This window comes from Platichthys flesus, chromosome 21 (assembly GCF_949316205.1).
Source record: "Platichthys flesus chromosome 21, fPlaFle2.1, whole genome shotgun sequence".
NCBI classification, from domain to species: domain Eukaryota; kingdom Metazoa; phylum Chordata; class Actinopteri; order Pleuronectiformes; family Pleuronectidae; genus Platichthys; species Platichthys flesus.
Genome location: NC_084965.1, coordinates 3,243,034 through 3,270,791, shown reverse-complemented (window position 1 = coordinate 3,270,791; position 27,758 = coordinate 3,243,034). Strand labels below are relative to the sequence as shown.

The following is a 27,758-nucleotide window of genomic DNA, read 5'->3' as shown; positions in this document are numbered from 1 at the left end:
TTTAACTTCTACTATTACTCTCATTTTTATAGCATCAAATAACTATTTAAAACCAAACTTACCAGAAACATGAACACTTACAATAAATAAGTAAGCTCTACAACTAAACTGACAGAAACCATCTTGACTTTGACTTTTTAGTTTGGTCCGAGCCATTAACATAGAGGAGGCTGGATTTTGTATCTGTGCTGTAGCTGGCCACCAGGGGGCGGATGAGACCCTTTGGCTTCACTTTTGGGAAGCCATCATGTCGTCCATCTTTATATACAATGTATAATTCATGCAAAAACGATGCTTTTAGAGGGATACTTCTACCAAAGTGCCATCAATTAACAATAAGAAACACTCATTTATAATGTATTCATTTGGTGTTCAAGTCATTTCCACGTTCCGGTCAAGGTCGGACAGGAGTCAGCTCCTTTATCACAGATACCTGAAAAGCATCTGTGACGTTGAAATTCCTGAACTGTCCCATAGTCGGTCATATCAGATCAGATGTTCTTTGTTGTCAGTGCAGCAGCTTGTTCTGTTACCAGCTCTGCACTGCAGGTGACAGCTGACGGTGAGAAATAATATCTTTACTTCCTCATCTCGTCCTCTACCTCCGCAAGCACCGCTGCATCATTCCATCGCCCTCGTTCTGCTGCCGCCAGCTCACTCTCATCTGCATGTGGTTTGGTCCAGAGGGGACGACAACACTGCAGGGGCTTAGGGTTGTGTGTTTGTGTTTGTGTGTGTGTTTGTGTGTGTGTGTGTGTGTGTGAGAGAGAGAGAGAGAGAGAGAGAGAGAGAGAGAGAGAGAGGGCGAGAGAGTATGTTTACATATTTGACTTTTTTCCAAAATATTCAGTGTTTTTAAACGTGGCCTTTATAAATGAGACCACGTGATGATCCAGCACAACCCCAGTTAGTCAGGATGACATCATATCACTATAATCTGCTCTCACAGGATCTCAGTGGTTCTCACGAGAGTTCTGCTGCACAGGTGCGAGGCTTCGAGCTCACACTCGTGCTGCATTCACGGGCTGTTGGAAATCTCAAAGAATAGAGAAGAATGGACAACCCAACAAAAAGTGACTGGAGTTTGTGAGAGTGAAAATTCTCAACACAAGATTATAAAGAACTTTTTTGTTTCTTTCAAATAAAAAAAAACTTTAATTCAGCACTGAAGGAATTGAACCCACTTACATTCCGTCACTACAGTGCATATAAATTCCAAATGTGTACAGCATATACATTTATAATTATTGCTAGTATATAAAAGACTAATCAATACATACAAGAAGTTTTAAAGCAGTTTGTATTCTACTAGCAACACAATGTATATAATATATTGGATATAAAAGCATTTATAATAACAGGACAAAAGTGGTACTCAACGGAAACAATGTAATTAAACCAAACGTGTAAGAGAGCTATATTGAAACAACAAAATAAAAATATATAAACTTTACAAAATAAAACTAGGAAAATGCCAGTCCATACAGGTGAGGATTTAACCAACTACTTTGACTAACATTTATTATTATTATTAACAACATGGACACATTTGAACACGGAGGAACTGTGCCACCGCCATCTGGGCATCACGCACGGTGCCACGCGTGGCGTCACCGGGCTCCAAAGGCCTGTATGTTGGGAAGAAAAGTGGGATTTTTACGCAGTGCTCGTGAAGGCAGCAGGGAGAAAGAGAGAGAGAGAGAGAGAGAGAGAGAGAGAGAGAGAGAGAGAGAGAGAGAGAGAGAGAGAGAGAGAGAGAGCGAGAGAGAGAGAGAGAGAGAGAGAGAGAGAGAGAGAGAGATGTTCATCAGTTCTCCTCCCCTGGTCACTCGCTCTGCCTCCTCTCTCTCTCTCTCTCTCTCTCTCTCTCTCTCTCTCTCTCTCTCTCTCTCTCGCTTCCCCCCTGGTCACTCGCTCTGCCTCCTCTCCGTCGTGTCACTGGAGACACACACAAAAAAAGAGAAGAGGAAGGAATATGGTTTCATGTGACGCTCCTCCCGTTTCAGCGCGGCTCTAGCGGATCTGTGGAGCAGGAGGCTGGAGCTCGGTCCGGCACGAACCCTCCTCTGTACCTGGATCCAGCGACCCTGCCCCCCCACCCCGTCCTGCAGGAGCAGCCGCCGCACACCGGGACACATCAATGGGTGAGACGCGACGCTTCTTTCTGTGCTTCTTAACCCACGGTGCTTCCCAAAATAGCCTCGGGCGCCTTTGCGCATCTGGATGGGGAGGAAGAAGCGGCCGGTCCAGATGCGCGCCGGGTCCAGCTTCCCCCTCCTCTCCTCCTCTCCTCCCCTCCTCACCTCCTCACCTTCCCCTGACGCGGCTCGCGGGTGACCGCACACGCGTCGGCCGCTTTCTCGCATTGTTTCTCGCGCTTTATTGTTCATGGTTTGAGAGCGTGCGTGGGCGTGTGCGGCGGCGCGCCCGAGCGGTGCGGGTGCGATTTGAGAAAGACTCGCGGAATCCCATTGATGAGTTGCAGATGTTGACACGTTTGCATTCACTCTGTGTGTGTGTGTGTGTGTGTGTGTGTGTGTGAAACGGGCCTGTGTGTGTGTGTGTGTGTGTGTGTGCGTGTGTGTGTGTGAGAGTGTGTGTGTGTGTGTGTGTGTGTGTCACATTATTCTCCAGCTCATCATCGACATCGCTTCCCACAGCTCCTCTGCGCTGCTGCTGCAACACAAGCGACTGCAGGTTTAACGCTCGAGTAATCCGTTAACTCGGTGCATATTTGAAATGCTGTGGATTTTCACAGACACCATGCAGACACACTCACACTAACACACACACACACAACCTTTTTCTATTTATGGCCCATGGAACTTGTCAGTGTTCTGCATAGGAACTTGGACATTTTGTCTCAACAGCTTTATTGATCAGTTGAATTCCCTTAAAAAAAAATTGTATTTGATAATTGGCTGCAGCCCTTGTTCCAAATCTTCATTCCTTATATGGGCTACTCTCTATTAAACATCTGTCTCTGCTGCATGTAAACAAACAATGCACGGTTCCCCTCAGGGGGAAACACTCACATCCACGTAATCAGCAGGGCCGCAGGGAACAGCAGGCAGCTAGGGGGGGCTTTTGGGGACCACCAAATACCTGGGGCCCTGTGGTAGCTGGATTATAATTGTCCGTAAGATGCACAAGTGAGTTGGAAACTATAAGAGCCTCCAAACAAGTTCTGCATATAAGTTAAACCCAAGTGGGCCGCGACAAGCAGAATACATGTTTATTGCCCAGTTGCCTTCCACTGTCATGTATCTTTATGGATGTTTTTGGGGGACCCTGTCAGAAGTGAGGGAAGGCAGGGATGTATCTGAGCCCATCAATGAATAAAGTCAAAATGCTTTGGAGAGACGTACGCAGCTGAAGCAGAGACGATAGCCAGATGTTAGCGTGCGTTGTCAGGCGTCGGGGGCGTGGCTTTGGTGAGGAGCTTGATGGGAGGGGGTGCGATGGTGCTTCTTTTAAACGTGTACAGCTCTCGCTAGATCTTTTCAAGGAACCCTAGCTTTAAATACTCACCATGTTAATAAAGGATTTTCTGAGCTACACAGACGTTTCCCCTCTCAGTGCTATAATCAACACGCCCATGCAAATGCACATGTCGGCTCTAAATTGAGCGAAGGCGTGACTGTGACAGTGAATGGTTCTTTGTCTCTGTGATGGACTGGCAACTTGTCCAGGGTGCACCACTATGTCAGCGGCCCAGTTTGCCTCCTCCCAGACCATTAGAGGTATAGATAATGGATGGATGGATGAAAATGAACCCTATAAGTACGTGGTATGTGGGTAATTATGATGGATTACACAAGTGTAAGAGGAGCCCTGGTGAACCAGCACAGCTCATTCTGCACTGGAGGAAGTCCAACATGGACTGAAACGTTTGCACTTGGGGAAAACTTTAGTTAGAAGACAGTGAAGTGCTTTTGAATGTACGTGTATGTTAGACTGGGCCTCGGAGCCTTGTGGTAAAGCACTTAACTCGTAGGTTTTGATTATTTATGCATGTTTCTGCACATGCAGTACAAGAATGACGATGAAATATCAGACCTGCAGCGATAACTTTATCTAGTTCTGCTGTTGCTTTGGTTTTCAAAGAGGGAAATCCAGTCTGGGAGATCTGTCACCGTGACCTTCAGTCCCCTCGAGACCGAAAACAAAGTGTTAACTTCAAACACACGCTCAACAGTTGAAACACATTAAAAGAGCTCAGTCTCTCTCTCGCCTTTAGTCCTGACAGGGAGGAAGACGAAGCTGCCAGAGGAATGTCTCCTCGTCTTCTCTCTCCTCCTACACTGAAAAGATGAATGCAGTAAATTCTAATCTGAGGCGTTCTGAGAATCGGGAGTGCCGAGTGTTAGAAGTAAAACACTTTTTGTCGCACAGTGTCTGCACGATGAGCAGAGAACGGGTTTTCCTTCGATGTGGGAGAATTTGCTGAAGTGTGTGATCCGATCCACAGCGAGTGGGAGGCTCTGACTCCCGGTGGGCTCGGCTCCAGCGTGAATGTTTCACAGACACAGACACACACAGCTGCTCCTGACATCATCATCAGCAGCAGCACTGAAACGTACGATGAAACACAGGTTCACTGGAAACCAATGAGACGTCAGAGTGTGTCTGTCTGTGTGTGTGTGTGTGTGTGTGTGTGTGTGTGTGTAGTTTCCCCTTATCTAAACTTGGTGCAGCTGCTCAGCTTTTCTCAGTTCCTGTGTGAGTCGGTGTGTGAAAGTTGTGTTTTTTTTCTGCAGGTTTTCAGACTCTTGTCTTTTCAAGGCCTCCTGTCAGTGAAACACAGCAAATAACCAGTTTTGGATTACTGCTCAGAAACCTGGTTTAACATCAGGTTTGTTCAACACTGCTTTAACATATAGGGCTACAACTACAGGCTGATGATGCAACATCAGGGGAATACAAATGTCTGTTACCAAAATAACGTTTTTAAACATATACATAGATAGCAATGATTTCAAGATGTCGTTATAAATCCACATCTTTTTTGCGTTGTTTATTTTGTAAGATTTAAGTTGTGGTGTCAGGACCCAGTTCCCACTCTTCTCACACTCTGTCATCTTCCTCCCGGTGTGTGTGTGTGTGTGTTGTCGGCTGACGTGGGCGGACTGCGGTGTGCCGTCTCCTCTCCTCACTCAGACGTACTGTACTGTGGTCGGCAAAAGAAAAGCTGCAGCCAGCCGTCAATTCACTGTACTCACTTCCCCTTCCTGAAGAACCCACCACTTCCACTCTCATGGTATCTGCCACTTCCCAACAAGCGTCTCACCTCACAGCTGAGAGCAAAGAAAAGAAAAGGGGAATGTGTGAGTGCCACGTCACTGGTGTGTGTCTGCTGCTCATCTCTCATCCCCATCTGAGCAGCAGACACACTCCACGGCTCTCCTCTGCGTTTCCCTCTTCCTCAGCATGTACCTGTCAACTCCCAGTAACGCCCCTGACCTTCCTCTTTAACACAACTGGTGTCTTCCTCTTTGTGTGGTTGCACCGCCGGGGGACAAACGTGTGCCGTGTGTTTGGATAACCTGTGGACATGTGTGATTGTGTGTGTGGAATGGGATCGTTCAGGGGAGGACGTTTGTGTGTCTGAGTCATAGCCGTCCCTTTGTACTGATGTTCCCATGGTTACCCCAGCCCTGAATCCCCCCCCCGGTCCATCCCCTCGTCCGCTGCCCACACAGTGCAGATGAGGATCAGTCCGGGTGGCCAGTGAGATGAGGTGTGTGCATGTTTAAGGTCAGCGATAAGAAAACTACCTGTGAAATGACACATTCAGGACATTTCTCTGTTCCTGCAGCTGCTCGAGCTGTTTACAAGGTGTGTGTGTTAGTGTGTGTGTTAGTGTGTGTGTGTGTGGGTTTTATTATTTAACAAATTAAGTTTTTGCAGAGTTTATGAAAAATACTTAAATATTTATTGCAACAATATATACTGTACTATTACATTACAGCTATTTTGATCATCATTTTCAGGCAAAACTTCTAAATCATTTTGTGATTCCAACTTAATAAATCCAAGGATTAGGTGCTTTTCCCTTTTTGATATCTTTATGAATTGAACTGGATTGTCTGAGCTAATGGTTCAGACCAAACAACCATTTAAATATATGTCACTTTGGGCTCTGGGAACTTGTGATCAATTGCCTACTTTCTGATATTTTCTAGACTGAAGGCTGAAGATTTAAATCACAGACATACTTTCAATGAGTAAGAGTGTGTGATGTTGAGGTAAAGATGTTGGATGTGTTCATTAATGTGAATCGTTTAAATAAGGTTATAAATGTCACGGCAGACTTGTCTGTAGTGGAGCAACTTCGAGTCACGCTTTGGTTTTTTAGTGGTTTCCTCTTTTAATTTTTTTTTTAGATTTTTGCCATTTCCTGTGGTTCCTGTTTTCAAATCACCTCCAGGGATGTTATGTTTTCAATCCTGTCCGTTCCTGTCTGTCCGTTTGTCCATTAGTTATCAGAATTACACAAAAACTACTGGAAAGATTTACATGAAGCTTCGAGGTATGGAATCCATAAAGAGTTAGAAGGTTCACCATCTTGCTCTACTGATTCTAGTCTGTTTCCGTTTTCATTCACTGACACTGCACCCAAACTTCCTGCAGTTATCAATCTCAACACTTCCTGCCCCCGATATTTCACAGTAAATGCATTCAGGAAATTGTTCTGACCTCAAGGACACACACACATAGAGTATAAAAGAGAACATAACTTTATTTTTTAACAGTTTGTGTGTTGAAAATCCACAAAATACGTCTTTATTGTATGTTGTGTTGATGGAACTCCGGAAGCAGGAATATACATTCTGCAGAATTCGCCGTGTGAGCAGTGCAGGTCCCCCCCCCCCCCCCCCTCGAGGCTTTTTACAGCCTTTATTCGTGCATTTTTGAAAGCCGGCCATTTTATACTCTGGAATCCTGAGGAAATGAGACACTCAGCAGAATCCGAGCTGCACCGAGGTGAAATTAAATCCAGTTGACTTTACTGTTGCAGCGTCGGCCTGAGTGAACCGTGTTCTGATGTGAAAATCATCTGTTCCACTACTAACGTATTAAAATACTCCCAATACTCACCTGTGCAGTGTGTGACCTGTTGTAGTAACGCTCTCCCCCCTGTGCACAGTGGAGGCCGTGGTGGAGTTCGACTATGAGGCTCAGCAGGACGACGAGTTGGGCCTGACGGTGGGTGACATCATCGTGAACATACGGCGGGACGATGGCGGATGGTGGGAGGGAGAGCTGGGCGGACGCAGGGGGCTGTTCCCGGACAACTTTGTTAGGGTGAGTAAACCCCCCCGCCCCCCCAACCCCTCATTGTCCCTCCACATTCTCAGTCGCTTGCACACTTTGTAAAGCCACGAGCAGCAGAGTAAACATGCAGCTTCCAGTGGGTCCCTGCAGGGTCGTGTGTGTCTGTGTGTGTGTGTATGTGTGTTTGTGTCTTCCTGCAGAGTTAAGGATAGATTCAAGATGTGTAATAGGAAACTGCAACTTGCCGCAGACTGATTGAATCTGCAGATAAGATTAGATTAAGTGATTTGTGTCTCCCATGATAAAGAACAAACAAACTTTCATGACGTCTTTACAGAACGTTAGTAATCCCTGAAAGGTTCACGCTGCTATTTTTACATGTGTGAATGGGTGCATGTAAGAGATTCAGGGATGTGAAACCACTCTTCACATTTGAAGTAGTTACCCAGTTTGTTCTTGGTGGTGAGAAACAGGAAGCACCGGGTGATGAGGGGAAGTAGAGACACGTTACCGGCCGAGGTTAGAGAGCACGGTGCGACAGGAGCGTGTGAGTTGTCAGGTGGTTCACGTGTGCTGACTGAACGTCACAGCTCTCAGTCACTGTCAGTGAGCCGGACAATGGTGCTCTGATAGTGTGTGTGTGTGTGTGTGTGGGGGGGGGGGGGGGGGGGGGGGGGGGGGCAGGGGGAGGCTGAGTATTGCAGTAATACCACACTGGTCTGTCACAAGACTGCAGTTATGGGAATAAGTGACACTGAGCTTTGCAATGCTGCTGTGCGTATGTGAGTGTGTGTGTGTGTGTGTTTGTGTTTCTGTGTGTTGTTGGCGGGGGTTGTGGTCAAGTTAAAAAGTGACAGGAAGCGATGGTATGCAGGCGGCCCCCGTCACTGGGGGCTGACTGTTTGGCTGCTGGTCAATGATTAAACATTTTCAATAAAGGGTAAGAAAACTTTGTGAAAGTTTCTGAACATTCTGATGAGATTTAAAATAACAGGAAGTGGAGTTACGCAGAGTACCATGTACCAGTACCGGTGTACATGTGATTTATTAGTAACCAGTCGTCCAACCAACTGGATGAACTGTTAGTATCTGAACCCATTAAAGATGGATGAAGCCCAAAGCATCCACCCTCTGTGTTAGCAGATGGGATGAAACTAAAAAGTCAAAGAAAACTTCAAATAAATGTTTTCCAGGAAGTTTCTTTCCAGGTCGATTTGATCTTGTTTCTGGTAACTTGGTTTTAATTAGTCATTCGATGCTTCTGCACAGACTCCACATCAGCAGTATGAAGATGGCAGAACCTACATCAGGGACAGCTTGGCTTCCCCTTTTTCTGCGGAGGTGAAGATGCGTCATCCATCTTTATTTGCAGCCGCTGCCTAAAAATCCAATTGAGTCACAAGGGAAGTTGTCAGTTAAATTTAAGACGCCACACGAGCGTATTAAATATCTTTCACATCCTGTCTAGAAAGTGTTAATGGTAGAAATACCACCAGACATTATCTACTACTGTTTCCCCCAAATTGAGTACATCTCTAGACGATTCCGTCCTTTTACATTCAGACCTGAGCCGATATAGAATTATCAGAATTCTTCATGAACATCCCCACAGGCCAGTGTTCATGCAGAGGCTGAGGACATCCTGTTTATGTGAGCTGCTGCAGTCATCTGACCTCCGACAATTAGACAAGCAGGTATTGCAAATCAGCTTCACATGCTCTGATTTGACCTTTAATGCTCCGGTCGTCAGGGTCGACCTCGTTCATCACAAGCAACAGAGCAGCTGAGTTTACTGCTGGTTGTTGTTTTTGGGCCTGAACAGTTCCATTTAGCTGAAGTTGACTTTTTTCCATGTGTTTGTGTAACTTCAGTGTTTTATTGTACAAATGGATGACCCCTGATTTATGATCGGAGTTTTCTCTGCAGCTGAAAATGATTTCTCGCCAAGAGCTTCACCCACTGTTGCATTTACAAGACTAGATATTCACTCAGGGAGATGCTACTCCCACTCTCCAGCTTTTTCATAGTTAACTCGGCCAAGCAGGTTGTTACCGCTGCAAATGTACATTTCCGTTAATCTCATACGTGTTTACCACAGACTGAATATAGAGTGAAGGACATGTCCCCGAGAGTGAAGCCAAAGCCTCGCCATCACTGAACCTGTGGGTTGGCTGCAGTGTATTTTATAAGTCCTGCCTCCATTACGTTAATAAAGGGGACATGGGCCAAACTAAAAAGTAAAAACAATTCTTGAAGATGCTTCCTGTCAGGTCTGGCTCCAAATGCAGAACAAGATGGCGGCCCCCATATCCAGGATCATTTTTTGTGGCGCTGCAAAGGCCGTCTATGGAAACTCTATGATTTGAACTAAAACATCAGAGGCATGATGCTATAATTTAACTATTAATTTGACATTTTTAAATGTTTTATCTACCACATGCTATTTCTAAATGCTTTATAATTTCAATATATTTCTGGTAATAACCTCACAACCCTTCAAGGGGTCTCAACCCCTAACTTTGGTTCCACTGCTCTATGGGAGGGGTACTGCTCCTCTCAGGAGTCTGTGGGCTCATGTTTTCATAATCTATCTGTTTTAGTCTGTAAACAAAAGGACCATGAGCTGAATTTGGGGGAATTGCAGCGTCGGGTCAGAGGAGAAGTGCAGCTAATTCTCTGTGAGTGCATCAATACACCTTCTCTGTCCACTGGGGTCACCTTTCCCTGACATCTGCTGTTTGTTAAGTAGGCTAATGCAGTGTCAATGTAAAACCAGGAAAACAGACATTGATTCTGCCGCCTCGGTGCAGAAGAGCTGGATCGAGCACGATATAGAATGTGTGTACGTGTCATTTAGAGCAAATACACAAACAAACACACACACACAAGGTAATTTATGCCGTTAGAATCATACATGTAAATGGCTTTAACCTTCTACCTGTATTTGTGCTGGTGTTCCGAAAGCAGAAGAGGCGAGTTGGTAAGAAACCCCTGGTGTCGAGATCCTGTTACGTCATCAAAACCTCCTCGTGCGGTCCTCACGGTGGTTAGTGTCACAAACTCTCAGGCGTGTTTCTTGCGGTACATGAAGGCAGCATACATGAGCCTTCATGCACGGACACATGCAAACTGTAACCCTTCACACGCCAATCTGCACACAAAGACACAACACATGTCGGCCTCCAGCCTCCTTTTAATGAGTAGACGTGGTGTTTACGAGCTGTTTGGCCTTTTTAAAAACATAGATTCCTCAAAGTTATAAAAATCCATCTGGGATCCACGAAGGTTGCCTGTTTGAATAATGAAGACGTGGGAGTTTGGAACCAGACACTAATGATTGTGTGGTTCCTGGAGCCGAGGCCTTTGTTACGACTTGGACTGAACTCACGCTCCACTGTGGTTCCTCCTGTGGGGAAACGGGGGGGGGGGGGGGCAACTCAGAGTTAAAGGAAACGCAGCTGAAACGAGGGGAGGAAGACGAGGCGATTCATCACATGTGAACAGGAAACACCTGCATTATGTACACAACGCTGTGTGGACTGTTCTGTGTGTGTGTGTGTGTGTTTGTCTGCGTCATGTGTACAAGCCTGACAGCAAAGAATGTAGTTTACGCTGCTCGGCTCTGGTGCTAAACACTGGGTTGTGCGGCTCCTCTCGCCGAACCTCTGACCTTTTCTCTCGCCCAGCCACAGATAGTGTGAAACAAGGCTCTGTGGCAGCAGACGCCCACAGTGTGCGACATGTTAACCCTCGTAGGAACTACACAAAATACAACTGCATCTCGGAGAAACTCGGAAAGAGGAAGCATAAGGAAACGCAGTGAGCTTATAAAAAAAGAAACTTGTGAAACGTCCAACGGACATTCACACCAGCTGTCAGTGAGATGCACGAGGGTTTTTAAGTGATATTTGTTTGTTGGTTGGTTTGTGTTGTTAGCGAGGGCCACGATGCACGCTGCTGATTGGTCCAGGGTACGTGAGCAGGTTAGTAGTATCTGCCTGTTTGGTTCACTGGGCGATTCTCATGTTACAGAGCTGAGTCACTTGAGTTATTCTGTTCTTAAACCGTCCATAAGGTGCAAATAGTGTGTTTGTGTGTTTGTCAACAAGATAACGCAAAAGTTACTGGACAGATCCAGAATCAGGGAGAAGATCCAGGAATTGTTTGTTCAACGAGATCATTGTCCTCATGTCTTAATGAGTAATTCATGGATCTGGATTAAAATATATCAGCATGTTGTCAGAGGCTGATCTATGAGTGTGTTTGTGTGTTTGTGTAACAAGTGGAAGACAACTGGACAATTGAGATCCACACAAACTTTTTGATTTGACTGGACTTTACTCAGACTGTCTCAAAACCACTTTGGCACTGGTTCCAGGTCTTCAGTCCATCGTCTGGTTCGACCAGAGAGTCTCTGTGTGACCCCAGCTCTGCAGAAAAGGGGGACGGAGTCGATCCCTGGCAACATTCCCCGAAACCACAACCCCCCCATCTCTCCCTCCTGCAGATGACACTGTCCAGGCCCCACTAAAAGAAATGTGCAATTTGGTGCAGTTCCAAATAAACCACCAGATCAAATTCAATTAACTTCAGTGTCTTCATCGGCTTTGAAGTCAGAATGCGGGAAACACATGGGCGCTGTCAACAAAGTGTGGTTCAAGTCAACTTCCTCTTTACTGCTTCAACCAACTTGTCTTGTTTTTCATTTTGTTTCTCGTCATTGAAGCCAAAGAAAGTCGTCAAATGTTTCAGGATGTCTCGGTTTTCCGCCTTCACTTTTTAATCTGCCACTTCCTGCACTCACACCCCAAGTCGGATTTTAATTGGCCCCTCCACTCGTTGGAATGTGAAGGCTCCTCTCCACGTTGGTTTATATAAAATTGCTTTGACTCCAGCATCACGTCCTAAAACAAATCCTCAGCCTCAAATGAGCCTCGGCTGTCGTCCGGGAAAACGTCTCTACTCTTTGATATTTTTGGATCTCTGTGGTTCATTAAGGCTTTCACGCCACACCAGGCCGATCACAGCCAGTGGGTGTGTGTGTCTGTGTGTGTGTGTGTGAGGGGTTAGATCCTGTGAGTCAGTGTAGCCAGGCCCGTCTGCCTCACTGAGCTGCGTTTGCCACAGGCCAGAGCTTATGAAACAATGTCATGATGAATGTGGTGGATAGATGTGAACCATCCTGTCCAGTTTTACTGTGTGTGTGTGTTTGTGTTTTCATGTGTGTGCGTCTCCCCGTGTTTGTTGTCTGTTTGTTGATTGCTCTGTCGCTCGGCGTGTTTGTCCGCCTGCCGCTTTCTCTCTCATTCTCTCTCTCTCTCTCTCTGTCTCTCTCTCTCTCCTCCTCTTGATCAGTTTCTCATGCTGTCGTCTTGTGATTCTCTGTAAGTGAAAGTCATGGGGACTGAGCGTGGGCGAGCGGAAACGAGAGTTGTGGTCTGCAGGTTTTGTGTTCGCTCAGTGTTCATTAGCTCCTCGCTGGACGTCTGCAGGTGAACACAGAGGGTCACATGACATCATGGCGCTCCACTGCAGCATCTGACCCGTCTGCACGGGGCAGAGAAACACATACTGATCCAAACTGTCAGGAGCCAGGGCCGAGAATGTTTGAATTCTAAATAAAACGTCAAAGATCTTTAAGATACTCAAACCTCCTGATGCAGATTCTTCATCTGATTCCAGAGGAAAATAAATAAATAAGTCTTCTTGTATCTTTCCTGTATCTGAGTTTTTTTTCTCTGAAACCAGATATTGATGTGATTATGTTTGTAATTTGACATCGTCAAAATAATCAGTTTCTTGCGGATCAGTCACATGTGTTTAATCAGATCAGGCTGAATTTAGATGCTGCACGAGTTTCTACTTCCTGCTTTTTAATGACTCATCATCGTCAGTGTGATCATCAAACATTTATCTTTTTATTTTCTCATTTCTAATTCCCCTGTTCTGTTTCTGGAACCTGTATTTCTTTACATTTCCTCCCATCTCTCCCACCGTCCTTCTTCCCCTCCTCTTCCTCCTCATCTAATCATCTTGTCCGCCTCTCTCTGCAGGAGATAAAGAAAGAGGCGAAGAGGGATGGAGGACAGGCTGGCATGATCAGGTCTGACCTGGCGAACGGCCGGGCCAGCCCCGTGTCCGACCCCGGCGTGCGGCCCGGCAGGAAAGGTAAACACCGCTCTGACACGTGGACATGTACATTCATACACAGCTTTAGGTCGTCAGGCTCTTGATCCTATTAGTGTCAGGAGGGATTTGGGTCAAGCATTCCTCACCTTTCTACTGCAAACCTGGTTACATACACATGTATGACATACTGCACACGTACTGTACACACACGTCCTCAGGGGTGGGGTCGGCGGAGAGGAGTGGGGGAAGTGACTGCTGACGAGCAGTCAAACGAAGATCACAAGACAATGAGAAAAAAATGCAACAACAACTAGAAATAGACGCTAATTGACAACAAAGACACACAAAATGTCCACAAAGACACTTAATATGTCAACACAAAGACACAAACAAGTATTAAAAGATGCAGAACGACCACTGAAAGACATTAAGTGAATGCAAAAGATGCAAAGATGTGAACTACAGAGATGCAAAATGAGAACATGACCTTTATTTATTATGCTTATTAAACAAAATCATTTTTAATCATTAAAAGTTGTTATTGTGTCCTATTTTAAATTATGTTTGACTTAGTTTCTAAAAGAGTCTTAGTTAGTTCCTGTGACTTCATTTACACTCTGAAACATGGGTCCCTGAAATTGAACATAAAGTCAAACGACCCCTTGTGGACAAACGCGGCAGTGCACGGCACGAGGGCCCAGCTGGTGTGGAATGAGTCAAGGCTAATGTGCAGACTAATGAACAGACTAATGGGTGAAAGACAAACAACTGCAAGGCCAACGAGAGGCTTGAAGTGTCAGCGCTGGTTACACTGGGCCCTGGTTGAGAAGGTCAAGGGTCAGCCTCCTCAGCCATGAGGCCTTTTAATAAGTCAGTGACCCCCTGCTCACACACTAGGTCAAGAGAAAGAATGGGAGGTAATTATGTGACATGTGCACCATAATTATCTTTTTCTAAGGGCTCCTGTTCTGTGTGTGCTCGTGTGTGTGTTTGTGTGTGTCTGTGTGTGTGTCTGTGTGTGTGTTTGTGTGTGTGTGTCCCCGCAGGAGAGCAAATCCGTAAGCGGAGGTGTAAAGCTGCGTTCAGCTACGTTCCTCAGCACGAGGACGAGCTGGAGTTGAAAATCGGAGACGTCATTGACATCATAACAGAGGTGAGACTTGACTCCATTCACTGCATTGTTGAGATGTATTATGGTTGTGTCTAATTTGTCCACTAGAGGGCAGTGACAAGCTGTATATTCATATTGTGGTCATAATTCTTATAACTATTAAATTTAAGGAACAGATAATGAAAGTATTAATGTATTAAAGCAGCTTAAGTACAGAATAAACCCAAATATACAAGAACAATTATACAAAATACACAATGACACAAAAACAAGGCAGACAGTTAATAAAGGGTCAAGAAAGCAGAAGACACTCAACACCAGCATCTTCAAAGGTATAAATAGTGAGAAAACAATCCAGTTATTTAATGGTATTTTGTTATATATGGTTATTTGCCATTGTTTTTCTGATCTTATTTCTCAATCATTTCTTTAAGTGTATTTGTGTTAAAGGTTGTGGTTCTATCCCTGCGATGAACTGTTTGTGTTTGATCTACATTCTGTTCTGTTAATTAATAAACATTAAACAAGGTCGCGTATGAACTAAAAACAAGGTTTTTAAAACCAGAAGAGACAGTTTGTTATCACATGTTGTGTTAATCTCATCAGATAAAATGTGTTTCAGAAGATCAGGATGTCCAGTTGCTATTTTCAGAGCATTTCAAGGACTTTTTCGTTAATGTTCGCCTGAAGGACGAGATTCAAAGTGACAAGAACAGCCTCATATGGAATGAATATAATATTTGTTGTATGTTTTTCATACAGAATGAGTATTGGTGCAATATGTTGAAAGAAAAAATGCTCTTACAATAAAGAAAATAAATTAAACGAACACTAAACCTGAATATAACCACCTGAATCTGCTTCTCATGTACACAGTCTCATATGTGTGTGTCCGTGTGTGTGTTCAGGTGGAGGAGGGATGGTGGGAGGGGCATCTTCGCGGAAAGACTGGGATGTTTCCCTCCAATTTCACCAGAGTGGTGCAGGCGGAGTCCGACACAGACACGCCCACCTCGCAGGAGGATCTCCGCAGCGGTCGCTCGAGTGAGTCTCAGCCAATCAGATCACAGGAAAAGACCTTGAGTAGCAAAATTGTCATTGTATTAAATCTACGTTTAGAGGAGTGATGTTATAAGCTGATATGTGTTGTGTTGTTGTGCGTGTTTGTGTGTGTTTGCAGGTAAAGACAGTCCAGGCAGTGAAAGTGACGGAGGAGACAGTCGGTCGGAAACAGGGTCGGGAGAAATCGTGCCAAAGAAGGTAAATCAGCCGTGAACAGAGCAGACGTCACTGACTGATGCTACGTGTCTTAGCTCTTAAATCTGAAATCCCTCCATGGAGAATCGAGCTCAGAAGTTTTCAGAGCTGCATTTTTAAACTTTAAAAAAAGCAACGAGTGAGTCATGAGTTGATCTTTAATCCTCCTCTTCAGGTCCGAGGGTTTGGATTCGGTGACATCTTCAAAGACCAGCCCATCAAGCTCAGACCTCGCTCCATGGACATCGACTCGGAGGGCGACAAGGTGAGTCACAAACACAAAGACGGATCTATGACCTTCAGGACTTTCATCTCTGTGATGCGACGGCTGAAACCTCATCTCTTTGGCAAGGCCGCTGATGTCAGATGGTAGTGATGATGATGATGATGACGATGCTACTCACAGATGGTTTTTGCCAACTTGCTCAAATAGAGCCAAAGGTTCAAACTCAGCATTAACCCATCTATAAAAAAGGCAAAAGTTGGTTTTGCTGTGTCTGTTGTTTCATCTCAGGCCACAGAGGAAAACTTAACATCTCACTTTGTCCGGGTTTAGCAGCTCTGTAATGATAACAAGGCTCCTTCAGGAATTCTGCTTCTGAACGAGGTTTCCGGGTTTTTTGCCTCGTCGTCTGATAAAGCTGCTTTTTCTGCAGAAACTTCCCCGAAGAGCATCAACATCATCCAAGAGCAAATGTCCTTGAGCCGTTTGGCTGCATGCTTCCATCTTTAATGACGCTGAGATTGACGCTTTTCTTCAGTCCGACCACATACTTGCCAACGTCGGCGTTGTCGGTCTAATCGTTACATATCTGATCGCTTGTCTTTCTCTTGGAAAAGCATGACATCCATTTTCTTCTGCTTATCAGAGGCTGAGTCAAGCCGGCAGAGGTCTTATCTGGGATTTCCAGAAACTGCATCTTCTTTTGTTGCCAACACGTCAGTCAGTGTCGCTCTGTTCGCGCTCGGCCGCTCTGAAGGACGCGATGTCTGTGAACTTGTTCTTTTCTTTTCATCCCCGGAAGAATTCATTGTTTTCTTTGTTCTATGTTTGTTTGTACTTTAGCCTAAATCTAATCTGAACCAGAACCTGAAAACCAGGTCTTAATCTCCAGCGTTTCCTTATAATGTTTAAATGTCCAGACAATGGGTGTGAACTCAAGTTTGTTCACACAGAGATATTTTTTGACAATATTTTCCTAGTGAGTCAGTAATGAGGGAAGGAAGTCCCAGCCTTGGCTCCTCCCCTTCCTGTGTTTCAGGTTAACAGCACAGGAAGTAGACTGTATTCACACATACACACACATATCCTGCAGGGATTAGACAGGCAAAGCAGAAGTGAGAGCTCCACAGGCCAGACAGAGAGAGAGCGAGGGGGGGAGAGAGAGAGAAAGAAGGGAGGTGATACAGTTTTTCACTGACGTTTACATACTCACACACACACACACACACACACACACACACACACACAGTCTCCAGCTGCCTGTGCTGATGTAGCTCGGTCTGTCTGACTGAAACCAGAGGAGAGGAAGGTAGGGTCTAGTTTTCTCACATTCTCTTCCTGCTTCTGTCTTTATTCTTACTCAGTTTTTGGTTTTGTTCATTGTTATATATTTGTCATCCTTTGTCTGTCGCTGCCTTCTTGGTCTGAATGTTGTGGTTCGGCTGCTGAAAGGGCGACAGGAGAGGTTCTGGTTGTGGAGAGCATGTGGTGGATCAAGTCCGTGTTTCTTATTTGAACAAGAACGTGAATCTAAAAAACGAGAGTTCTGTGTCTGTTGGTCGTTAAAAAGCTATTTTGGAAACAATGCGTGTCTGATAGTGAAGTTCAAGGGTGTTGAAGATCAGGTTCGTGGTTAGATTTCTCATTTCAATTACCAAATGTAATAGTATGAGTATTTTTGTGTCTGTTGATGGTCAAAACATTGTGTCAGAGACCACATTACACTTATTGGGCATTAACGTTTCTCTGGCCGTGCAGATACTGATGGTTTGATCCTGGGAACTTTTCCAGTATCTGCCTTTAAAATGGTCAAGTCACCCAAATGTTTAGAAGTTTGAAAGCAACATTAAAGATCGCAACAGTTCTGTAGGCACATGCTTATGAAAGCACATTTGCTCCATCAAGAGATATACAACTTTTCATCTAATCATCTTTAATTATCCAATATTTAATAGAAACCTTAACAAAAGCCTGCCTCTGAACAATGGCACTGTAAATTCAAAACCTGATTTTCTGAGAAGACAAATGAAACTAAGACAGAACCCTTGAAACACGGAATACTGAAGAAGAGAGAGAATGAAGATGAAATGAATTACTTGGGTGACATAGACCTGCTGACTCCTGCAGACATACGTGTGTGTCTGTGTGTGTGTGTGTGTGTGTGTGTGTGTGTGTGTTCTGAAGGATGTTGGTCAGCCTGTCCTACTGAGCGAGAGGTTGTGATGTTGCTTTATGGTGAGACGAGTCTCCCTGCTCCCTAATGAGTCTCTGGAGGAGGTGACCGTCTCCTTCCGGGACGCTGGGGACGCTGAGTCACGGGAAGACACGTCACCTTTGTAACTGAACTGCAAGGTCGTACCAGTGTGCAGCTCCAGCCCCTGTGTTGTGGTTGTTACACTGCATGAGATGCACGAAGTGTTTGAGTGCAGGTTAAGTTTTGATTTATTGCACACTTGACACTGATACTTACTTTCAAGCTGGTGTTCAACATCTCTGAGCCTCCACACTAACAAAAGCAGAAGTGAGTCAGAGTCATTCAGCCCTGATAGCAGCTGAGTGTGCAGGAAAATGTGTGTGTTCTCATTTTAGGTGAGACTGTTGCTTTTCAAGGCAAAAAATACCCAGCAACTTAATGCATCAACAGTTTGTGAGGTTTCTTTTCACAGAACATAACATGATCTCAGACCAGTTGACTGAAATTCCCAAGGACAAGTCTTCAGTGTATCTTAGGGCTGAATTAGAGACAGAAAAACAACTGTCCACGCTCAGTCTGCATGTATTTAGAGGGTGGGAGGAAGCCGGAGAACTCAGAGAAAACCCCACACAGACACAGGGAGAACATGCAACTCCACACAGTCACAGGAAGAACATGCAAACCTAACACAGAAATGTGGAGAACATGCAACTCCACACAGACACAGGAAGAACATGCAAACCTAACACAGACACAGGAAGAACATGCAAACCTAACACAGACACAGGGAGAACATGCAAACCCCACACAGACATGTGGAGAACATGCAAACCCCACACAGCCATGTGGAGAACATGCAAACCCCACACAGCCATGTGGAGAACATGCAAACACCACACAGACATGTGGAGAACATGCAAACCCCACACAGACATGTGGAGAACATGCAAACCCCACACAGACATGTGGAAAACATGCAAACCCCACACAGACATGTGGAAAACATGCAAACCCAACACAGACAAATGGAGAACATGCAAACACCACAGAGACATTTGGAGAACATGCAAACCCCAAACAGACACAGGAATAACATGCAAACCTAACACAGACACAGGAATAACATGCAAACCTAACACAGACACAGGGAGAACATGCAGACCCCACACAGACATGGGGAGAACATGCAAACCCCACACAGACATGTGGAAAACATGCAAACCCAACACAGACAAATGGAGAACATGCAAACACCACAGAGACATTTGGAGAACATGCAAACCCCAAACAGACACAGGAATAACATGCAAACCTAACACAGACACAGGGAGAACATGCAGACCCCACACAGACATTTGGAGAACATGCACACCCAACACAGACACATGGGGAGAACATGCAGACCCCATGCAGAAAGCCCTGGTTAAGCTGGGATTCGAACCAAGAACCTTCTTGCTGTGGATGTGCCTCCATAACGTAATAGAAAAGACCAGTGTCTCACCCTCTTGTGAACACGCCCCACAGAGCTCATTCTCCTGTCGACCGGTGTACAGGTTCTATTGTTGATGTTTCTGGTTCAGGCTCGTCACACAAAGGAGCTCTGGGCGAAGTCAACTCATTGTTTCACAAACGCTCAGCTTCTGCACTTTGGGCCTTTGTCAACACGTCAATGTTTCAGTGACTCCATTTGTGAGATGAAGAGACCGATGTCCGGAAAGATGCTCTGACTTCTGAGATCAGTGGTTGATGATGTGTTTCCTGCTATTTCATGTCCTGCTCTTAACGGACACAAGTTCTAAACTCAGAAAAGCTCCAGAGCTCATTCTCATCTTTCTTTTATTCGTTCCTGATGAACACGATGTATCATCTGAAACCAAACAGCCTTCAGCCCTGTTTGAGTTTCCTGCCTCTGGTCACACTTCACTGCATCTGCAGGTTGAGAGATGTTGTACAGTGACACAGCTGTAAAACAGGATGCACAGTGCAGGCAGCTGGGGGGTTTAGGTTGAGGTATCTGCAGCCTGAGACAAAATAATCCAGATGGGAAACATTTTTTCTTTCTGGAGGAGAGAACTGTGTGATTTGAATCTGTCTGCTAAATGTAGCTGTGTCACCGTCGGCCTCAATGAACTCTTTATTCGGTCGTCTCGGCCTGAACGAGGCGTCGGAGGCATGTGATCCTCTCCGTGATGTTGAAGTGACGTCCCAGTGCCTGAGGCACCACATGGGTCTCATTAGGGAGGAAGAGGAAGAGGAGGAGAAGGAAGGGTGTAGAGAGAGAGAGAGAGGAGAGACGCTGGTGGTGGGAGTTTTTTATTTTTTTCTTCCCCGAACAGAACAGAGCTGTGTGTGTGATCGGGACAGACTGGGCCCTGTGAATAAGTGTGTGTCTGTGTGTTTGTGTGTGTGTGGGGGAGCCACCCCGGTTCCACAAACACCGTGGAGGGATCCACTCCAGCCGGAAAACAACGGCTCCTTTAACGTCTTATGCTCCACAAGCACACACACACACAGACACACACACACACACACACACACACACACACACACACACACACACACTGAAAGTAAAATCTTGTTTCTACCTGTTCATCTTTCAGGTCATCGAGGGGAAAGCAGCGAGTGTCGCCCCTGAAACCATGAAGACAGAACCTGACAACAAAACTAAAGGTGTGTTGGATTTTATATTATGATACAATATGATATGATATGAAATTTGTATATTTACCTCCCACGCTTTTCGATGCAGGTTTTAGTTTTCACCTCCTTCGGTGTTGTGTCACGGCGTACCACAGATCATTTCCTGCCGTTCCACTTAAACACTTCCTCTCATTCTAACACAGTTATTGTTTGTTATTCTCACAACATAACAACAGAGGCCCGGCTTTGTAAACGCTCTCTTCTTGGTGCATTCAGGTGCCTGTGGAAAACTCCAAGGTCTTTAGAACGACACTCAGTAGAGCTCAGACCCCGTCCTCACAGTGTGAAGGATAGTGTAAAGGATTTGTGCAGCAGCTGGAAAAAGCACATTTCTTTTGTCCAGATCTGTTGCCACAAAAGCAGAAAAAGGAACTTCCTCTCCAGCCTCTTGATTTCAGTTTTACTCATTAGTCCTCGTCTGACTCTCTCTTCGATCTGATTGGCTGTCAGGGCGGGAGCAGTGTAAAGTTCTCTTCCCGTACGAAGGACAAAATGAAGACGAGCTGTCGATCAAAGAGGGAGAGATTGTCAACATCATCACCAAGGTGTGTGTGTCTGTGTGTGTGTCTCTATTGTTTGGTTTGCTGTTTTTGTTTGTGCGGGTTTAGAAACATTTGTCTTCTGTCCAGGAGTGTGCGGATGCAGGCTGGTGGATGGGGGAGATCGGGGGGAGGCAGGGCGTCTTCCCGGACAACTTTGTGAAGCTGCTCGAGTTGGAGAAGGAGGTAATTTGGGGCATCTGGAGAAACTGTGTGTCTGCCGTGACGTCCGGAGGTTCTGACGTGTGTTTCCTTGTCTGTGTGTGTTTCCAGAGACCCAGGAAGCCGCCGCCCCCCAGCGCACCTTCAGCCAAAAACACCTCAGGTAACACCGGTCGTTCCTCCTCCTTCTGCTCTCATGTGTTTGTGTGTGTGTAAAAAACAAACAATGCAAACTCTGACCTGTAGAGAAAAAGCTGGAGGTCAGGAAGGTTCCTCCTGAGCGTCCAGAGCATCTGCCCCAGAGAGACCAGGGGCGAGGTAGAGTTCTGCCCCCTGTGGTGCCGCTCGGCCGACTGTGACCCGCTTCAACTCACACCTGCAGCGCCTCACGGTTTCCTACTTATCTGCTCATCTGGCAACAAGCAAACCTCCTATATTATTAATCCAGCTTTAAACCTCTTGGATTCCTTCACAGCACAAAGACAACGAGCGAAAACTGGCTTTTAATGTGCAAATGGAATAAGTGAAAGAGCAGACGAGAAATCTCTTGCAACATTTTGATCGGAACAAAGACTTTAAAAAATGAAGAAGTCGCATCAACGTAAGTTTGTGTGCAACAGGAAGTTAGCGGTGCTGTGGTTGGAAATCTGGCTCCAGATTTCCTGCTAGTGCAAAAACAAATAAGCTTATTTTCTTATTATTCCATTAACTTCCTAGATAATTTATTATTTATCATCAGTTCTGACATTTTTAAATTATAAAATAACTCAACTTAACAAGTATTTGATATGAATATCTTTTTTTTAACAATTTTAAAATCACACCTTGATTTTTATCTTCACTTAAACTGGAATATTTCACAGCCAGGAACTCTATTGATTATAAAAAATAATCTCACTTGGGTTCTCTCACTTGTTTCATATATTCCTCTTCTTCATGGGAATCTGAATCTCATGAAAGCTTCATAAACACGACTGCTGCCACCGTCCTGCTTCTCTTTGTCCTCTCTCATTTCTCTCTCAGCTTCTCTTCCTCTCGTTCCTGCAGCCTCGGGCGACTCCAGACCTTTATTCCTCCACTTCTTCTTTTCTTTAACATCTTTGCTCGACCTGCTTCCGTCCTCTCGGGTCAAATTCAGTTCATCTTTGCTGCGGCGGCTCGAACCGTCATCGATGCTCCTCTTCCTCGCCCTCGCCTTGTTCTGAGTGTGTGTGTTTGAGTCGCACATCGTCGTTGTCTATATATGTGTGTTTATGTTTCACGTGTCTTGTAAAAGCGTTTTTTTCCATCGTTTTTTGACGTGTTTTGTGTTACTTTGTGTGTGTGTGTAGGTGAAGAGGTGAAGGTCGGAGACATCCCCAAGCCCTCCCTCCCATCTCACCTTCCCAAGAAACCCCTCCCCCCAAAGACAAGCTCCTCCTCTTCCTCCCTACCCCCGCGGCGTCCTGAGCGACCCCCTCCTGTAGCGTCAGTACACACTCACACTCTCACAAACACACACACGCACACAGAAAACATCCGCACATCCCCGAGCGTCTGGAGTCTAACGCTGTTGTATGGTTTACCTGCTCAGGTGTGAAAGCCCCAAGTCAGAGGGCGGGGCTTCGCCACCAGATTCTGCCCCTGACAGGTCACATGAGACCGGTGAGTGCGATTGACAGGAGCATCGACCAATGACCAATGAGATCAGGACACGGTGCCTGGACAACAGTCAGAGGGCTCTGTCTTTGTGTGTGCGTGTGTGTGTGTGTCACCTACTGAGACGTGTGTGTTTTTGGTGATGTGTGTTTGTGCAGATGTGGACCTGGACGCGGTGCTTCCATCTGCGGAGAAGCTGAGTCATCCCACGGTGACGCGACCGAGAGTGACGGACCGCCGGCCTCGATCCCAGATCATCTCAGCTGTGAGTGCCTCCTCACGTGAAGCATCTTTACAGCTGGTTTTAAATTTAAGAAAGAAAAACCACAAAAGCAGTCAGTCAAACAAAAAGTACACTACAGCTTGAGTTATTTAAGTAGCTATCATTGTTAGTGCAGTGAATAGAGGGTCATTAATAACTAACCCAGGTCATGACGGGAGTTTGAATAACTGGTTTCTCTCCGTCCCGCTCAGTCTTCTCTGTCCAGTATCGACCTGGACCCCCCCGCAGCGGAGGACAGGAAGGAGAGGGAGAGAGGGAAGGCCGAGCCGGAGGCTGTTCCCGTCCGATCTGTGGACGTAATCCTGAGAAAAGGAATTCCCCCCGTCCCCGTACGACCACTCAACACTGTCGCACTATTTAATTCATCCAGCAGAGGGCACCACCCTGCAGATTTTCCTGTTCTGCACATTGAACAGAATCTTTAAACTTTTAACTATTAAAACGAGTTTAGTGGATTATGAATAAGGAATGCAGTTATTTTCTCTTTTTGAATTTGAATGAATGAATATCTAATCAAATGAAAAGTCTTAAAAGTCTTAGTTTTCAGCACTTTAAAGGTTTTTCGTCCACGTTGTCTTGGAAGTTTACTTTGAAAGTTTGTTCTTGAGCTCGTTAACAAAATACTCTCACTGCAAAGTCGTGTATTTTTCATTGTTTGAAGTCGTTTACTAAAAGTTGTTGAAACACATTAAACTGGAGCAGAACCAGCAGGTTAATGAAGCTCCTCCTGTTTCTGAACAGACCCCTGACGGTAAAGCACCACTGCACCCCAAGCCCTCTGTCCTGGCCCCCCCGAGCACCGCCCTGCGCCCCATCTCCCCGTCTTCCTCCTCGGGACTGAGCCCCTCCCCCGAGCTGCGGCACTCGCCCCTGACCCCCCCGACGGTGGAGGAGCTCAGGAACCAGCTCAGAGACCTGAGGACCTCCGTAGAACTGCTGAAGAGCCAGCACAGGTGAGTGTGTGTGTGTGTGTCGGTACTGAACATTGAGAGCACACGTGTGTCGTCACATGTCAGGTTGATGATGATGTGTGTGTTTGTGTTTCAGGCAAGAGATGAAGCAGTTGTCCAGTGCGCTGGACGAGGAGAAGAAGATTCGTCTCAGTTTACAGGTGAGATTCATAAAAGAGAGTTTATCAGGTTCATTTCTTAAATTTCAGTTCAACACACGAAACAAAAACATATTTTCTTGGCAATAAACTTAGATAGACAGATGTTCTTATAATCAATGTTTTACACATATATATATTTGTGTGTACTGTTCTGTTAACCATTCATTTAACTCCAGATGTTAACTGGATTAAAATAAAAACACCCTCTGGAGTTTTAGAGCTGTAGCAGCTCTACGGAGCAGTTATCTCGTGCACGACGGGCTTGCACGTGCACGAGATGATACACCTCAGCTTCACACTCCTCCACTGGTCTGCAGGGGGCGATAAAGCACCAACAAAAACGAACTGATCAGGATTGAAAGATTCTTTTAAATTTGTTTTATCAGGAAGGAAACGCAATGAGTTTGATGTAAAGGATCCAGGTCTTTGTTTTAAATTATAATTTATAGATAACTTTTGTTTACAGGACAACTCCAAAGTGCTCTGTTGAACACAAACGCACACAAATCCAGAACACAATGCTAAACTGCGTGGCCTGTTTGTTTGTGTGTTTCTCAGATGGAGGTAGAGCACATAAAGAAGAACCTGTTGAAATAACGACCGAAGCCTCCCTCCGATCCGATCTCCACGTCGGAGGCCTCGAGTTCCAAAAGATCTTTTCACCGCTGGTCGAGACACTTTGGCCGAGAAAACGTTTGTGCCAACCGATCATCACTATCACCATCAGCAACCAATCAGCACCATGGAATCAGCCGCCTCCCTCCTCCACACGCCTTATCCTGCGTTTACGTCTTTTATTTTTTATTTTTTTTAAAAAGGCTTCTCTGTCTGGTTTACCGTTATCCTCGTCAGAGCTCGCTGTGCCACCGGTACGGACTGACGGACCTCGCCTGGTACTTTTTGTTTTCTGCGAGCGAAGGAAAGTCGGGACTGGACACCCGGAGCCCGGAGGTGCAGACGACCCCCCCGAGCCGTCCTGTCTCCACTCTGTGGCCTTTGCCTCGTGTGTGTGTGTGTGTGTGTGTGTGTCTCTCTTTTGTTGTTTTCCAACCCGTGTGAGAACAGCTAGGTGACGTCATGTGACCTCAACAGCCTGGTTAACGTTTTCTGATTTCAGGGTGAATCCCAAATTGAAGCACATCGTTTAGCATCAGTATTAAACACAAACACTTTCTGCACATTGTGTGTTTGATGCTTCTGTTGTACACTGCAGGCAGGTCACTGTGAAGCATCGCACATCGACAACACAGGCGTTCCTTCTCTTCCCATTTAGTGTCATAATAAACATCGAGTTTGAAACTACAAGCATGAATCAAATAAGTACAACACGAAAAGTACTGACGCTGTAGGTGCTATTTTAATGAGTAGTTTGTCATTCTGGGGGAAAATACTTTTGTACTTTCTCGGAGCACAGTGAAAAAAGAAAACTGATTCCACTTTATTGTCTGGAAAAATGAAGGAAACAGCTTGATTCTATCCAAACGAGACCACAGCCGACTACGTCTCCTCCAAAACTCAACTTGTTCAACTGAGTATGAAAATGTCCGTTTGAGGTTTTACGGTGAAGCCAACTTTTCCTGTGACTTACTTCTTCGGACGACTTTTGGGAATTGAGATAATAAAGTTTGTCAGAAACAAATTAACTTCCCAAGAAAAACAAGACGCTTCCAGCCACAGAATCTTGTCCCTCCGCCTCAGATTCTGTAAAATTCACGTGAACCAAATTACAAGAACTTGTCCTGTGCATTTCACCTTGTAAATCCTCAAACTCTTACTTTTATACTTAAAAATATACTTTATATATATATAAAAGAAAAGCAGATGACAAGGTTTTATTACATGACTGAGCCCGACTTCAAATTTAGATTCAAGAAAAGCACACGTCACTCTACACGAACATGCTGATCTATGTTTTTCAACTCAAGAGTGTCACCTGGACCAAAACTATTATTAAAAATCCTTTTTGCTTTGTTTTGCTTTTGCCCTTTTTCTATTATAAAAACATCTGAGCCGATCACATCTCGTCCCACGACTCAGACCTGGAGCCTCCTGATGTTCAACAGCAGCCGGAGATTAAAGTTAAGAACAGTGTTTCAGGAAATGTGGTGAAAAGTCCTCACAGGTCAAGGAAGATGGACACGTGTGTGTGTGTGTGTTAACATGTGTGTGTACGACTGTTTGCCTCCCGTTCATATGTGTACGTGCACAAAGTCTATGGCAACCCGTCACTGTGGCCTTCCTGCTTAACTCCAAATCTTTATTTCTCTCTTTCTCTCTTTCTCTCTTTCTCTCTTTCTTTCTTTCTTTCTTTCTTTCTTTCTTTCTGTCATACGACAACGAGAAAACTGCTACAACTGAGGCTACAAGTTGTTTTCTTGACTTGGTCCTGTTTCTCCAAGATAGTGATAAATATATATACTTTTATATTTCAGTGTAATAAAGATGCTATTATGTACTGTACGCGTGCGTATTGTATTATTTTGAGTGTGTGCTCTCAGGTCACTAAGGTCTTGGTGAATAAAGGGAGAAATGAAAGTCCTGATTCAGCCACTTGCACAATTAATGGATCAGAGTTATTGGAATGTAACTGAGACATGACAAAATCAAATTGGAACCCTGAAATATTATTGCAGAGGAACCTTCGGCCACATCACCCGAACTACAGGGGCTGTTGAATTGTACTTTTACAAAATTGGGTGAATTTCAACACGCTAACAACCAATAGAGCAGGGTTAGAATAATCGACAATTTGTTTACAGTGAATAAAATGATATTTTGGCAATATGGATCCATTCGGAAACTCCTATCTTCACTGCAGATATCCAGAGAGGACCAGTGGTCACCCTTAGATCCATTTTGGGACCAGTAGCACGTGTCGTTTCTGTCAAAGTGTGATTTATGGGTCTGTGGCTCCTGTGTCAGTGGGTTATTAACACCCACTGGCCACGTAGTTTTAATCCAAGATGGAACCGTGCGTAAAATGCGTAAACTGCCCACTTAGTCTTTTTGTTGTGTGGCTGAAATAGACCTTTACGAATAAAAATGGACATAATAGTGCAGAGGAAAAGTGGAAGTGTTAAAGTTATAGTTAAATATTTGAATCCCTCTGCTGATTGTATTGGCCGTTGACGAG

At 45.1% G+C, this 27,758-nt stretch overlaps 1 protein-coding gene across 2 annotated transcripts; it reads left to right on the top strand.

Annotated features, from left to right (window-relative positions):
* The first annotated feature begins 1,913 nt into the window (after window positions 1-1,913).
* sh3kbp1 (SH3-domain kinase binding protein 1) lies at window positions 1,914-27,085 on the top strand. 2 transcript variants are annotated; one of them, XM_062379513.1, is made up of 19 exons: window positions 1,914-2,144; window positions 7,151-7,308; window positions 13,332-13,446; window positions 14,454-14,560; window positions 15,427-15,562; window positions 15,699-15,778; window positions 15,951-16,040; window positions 20,793-20,862; window positions 21,343-21,437; window positions 21,522-21,617; window positions 21,705-21,756; window positions 21,840-21,911; window positions 22,925-23,060; window positions 23,167-23,237; window positions 23,390-23,496; window positions 23,706-23,843; window positions 24,256-24,467; window positions 24,562-24,625; window positions 25,184-27,085. In XM_062379513.1, the coding sequence occupies exons 1-19, from the start codon at window positions 2,141-2,143 to the stop codon at window positions 25,220-25,222; spliced, it is 1,842 nt and encodes a 613-aa protein (XP_062235497.1). In that variant the 5' UTR covers window positions 1,914-2,140; the 3' UTR covers window positions 25,223-27,085. The 2 variants fall into 2 exon arrangements, with proteins under 2 accessions (XP_062235497.1, XP_062235498.1); XM_062379514.1 differs by lacking the exon at window positions 21,840-21,911.
* Window positions 27,086-27,758: the final 673 nt, after the last annotated feature.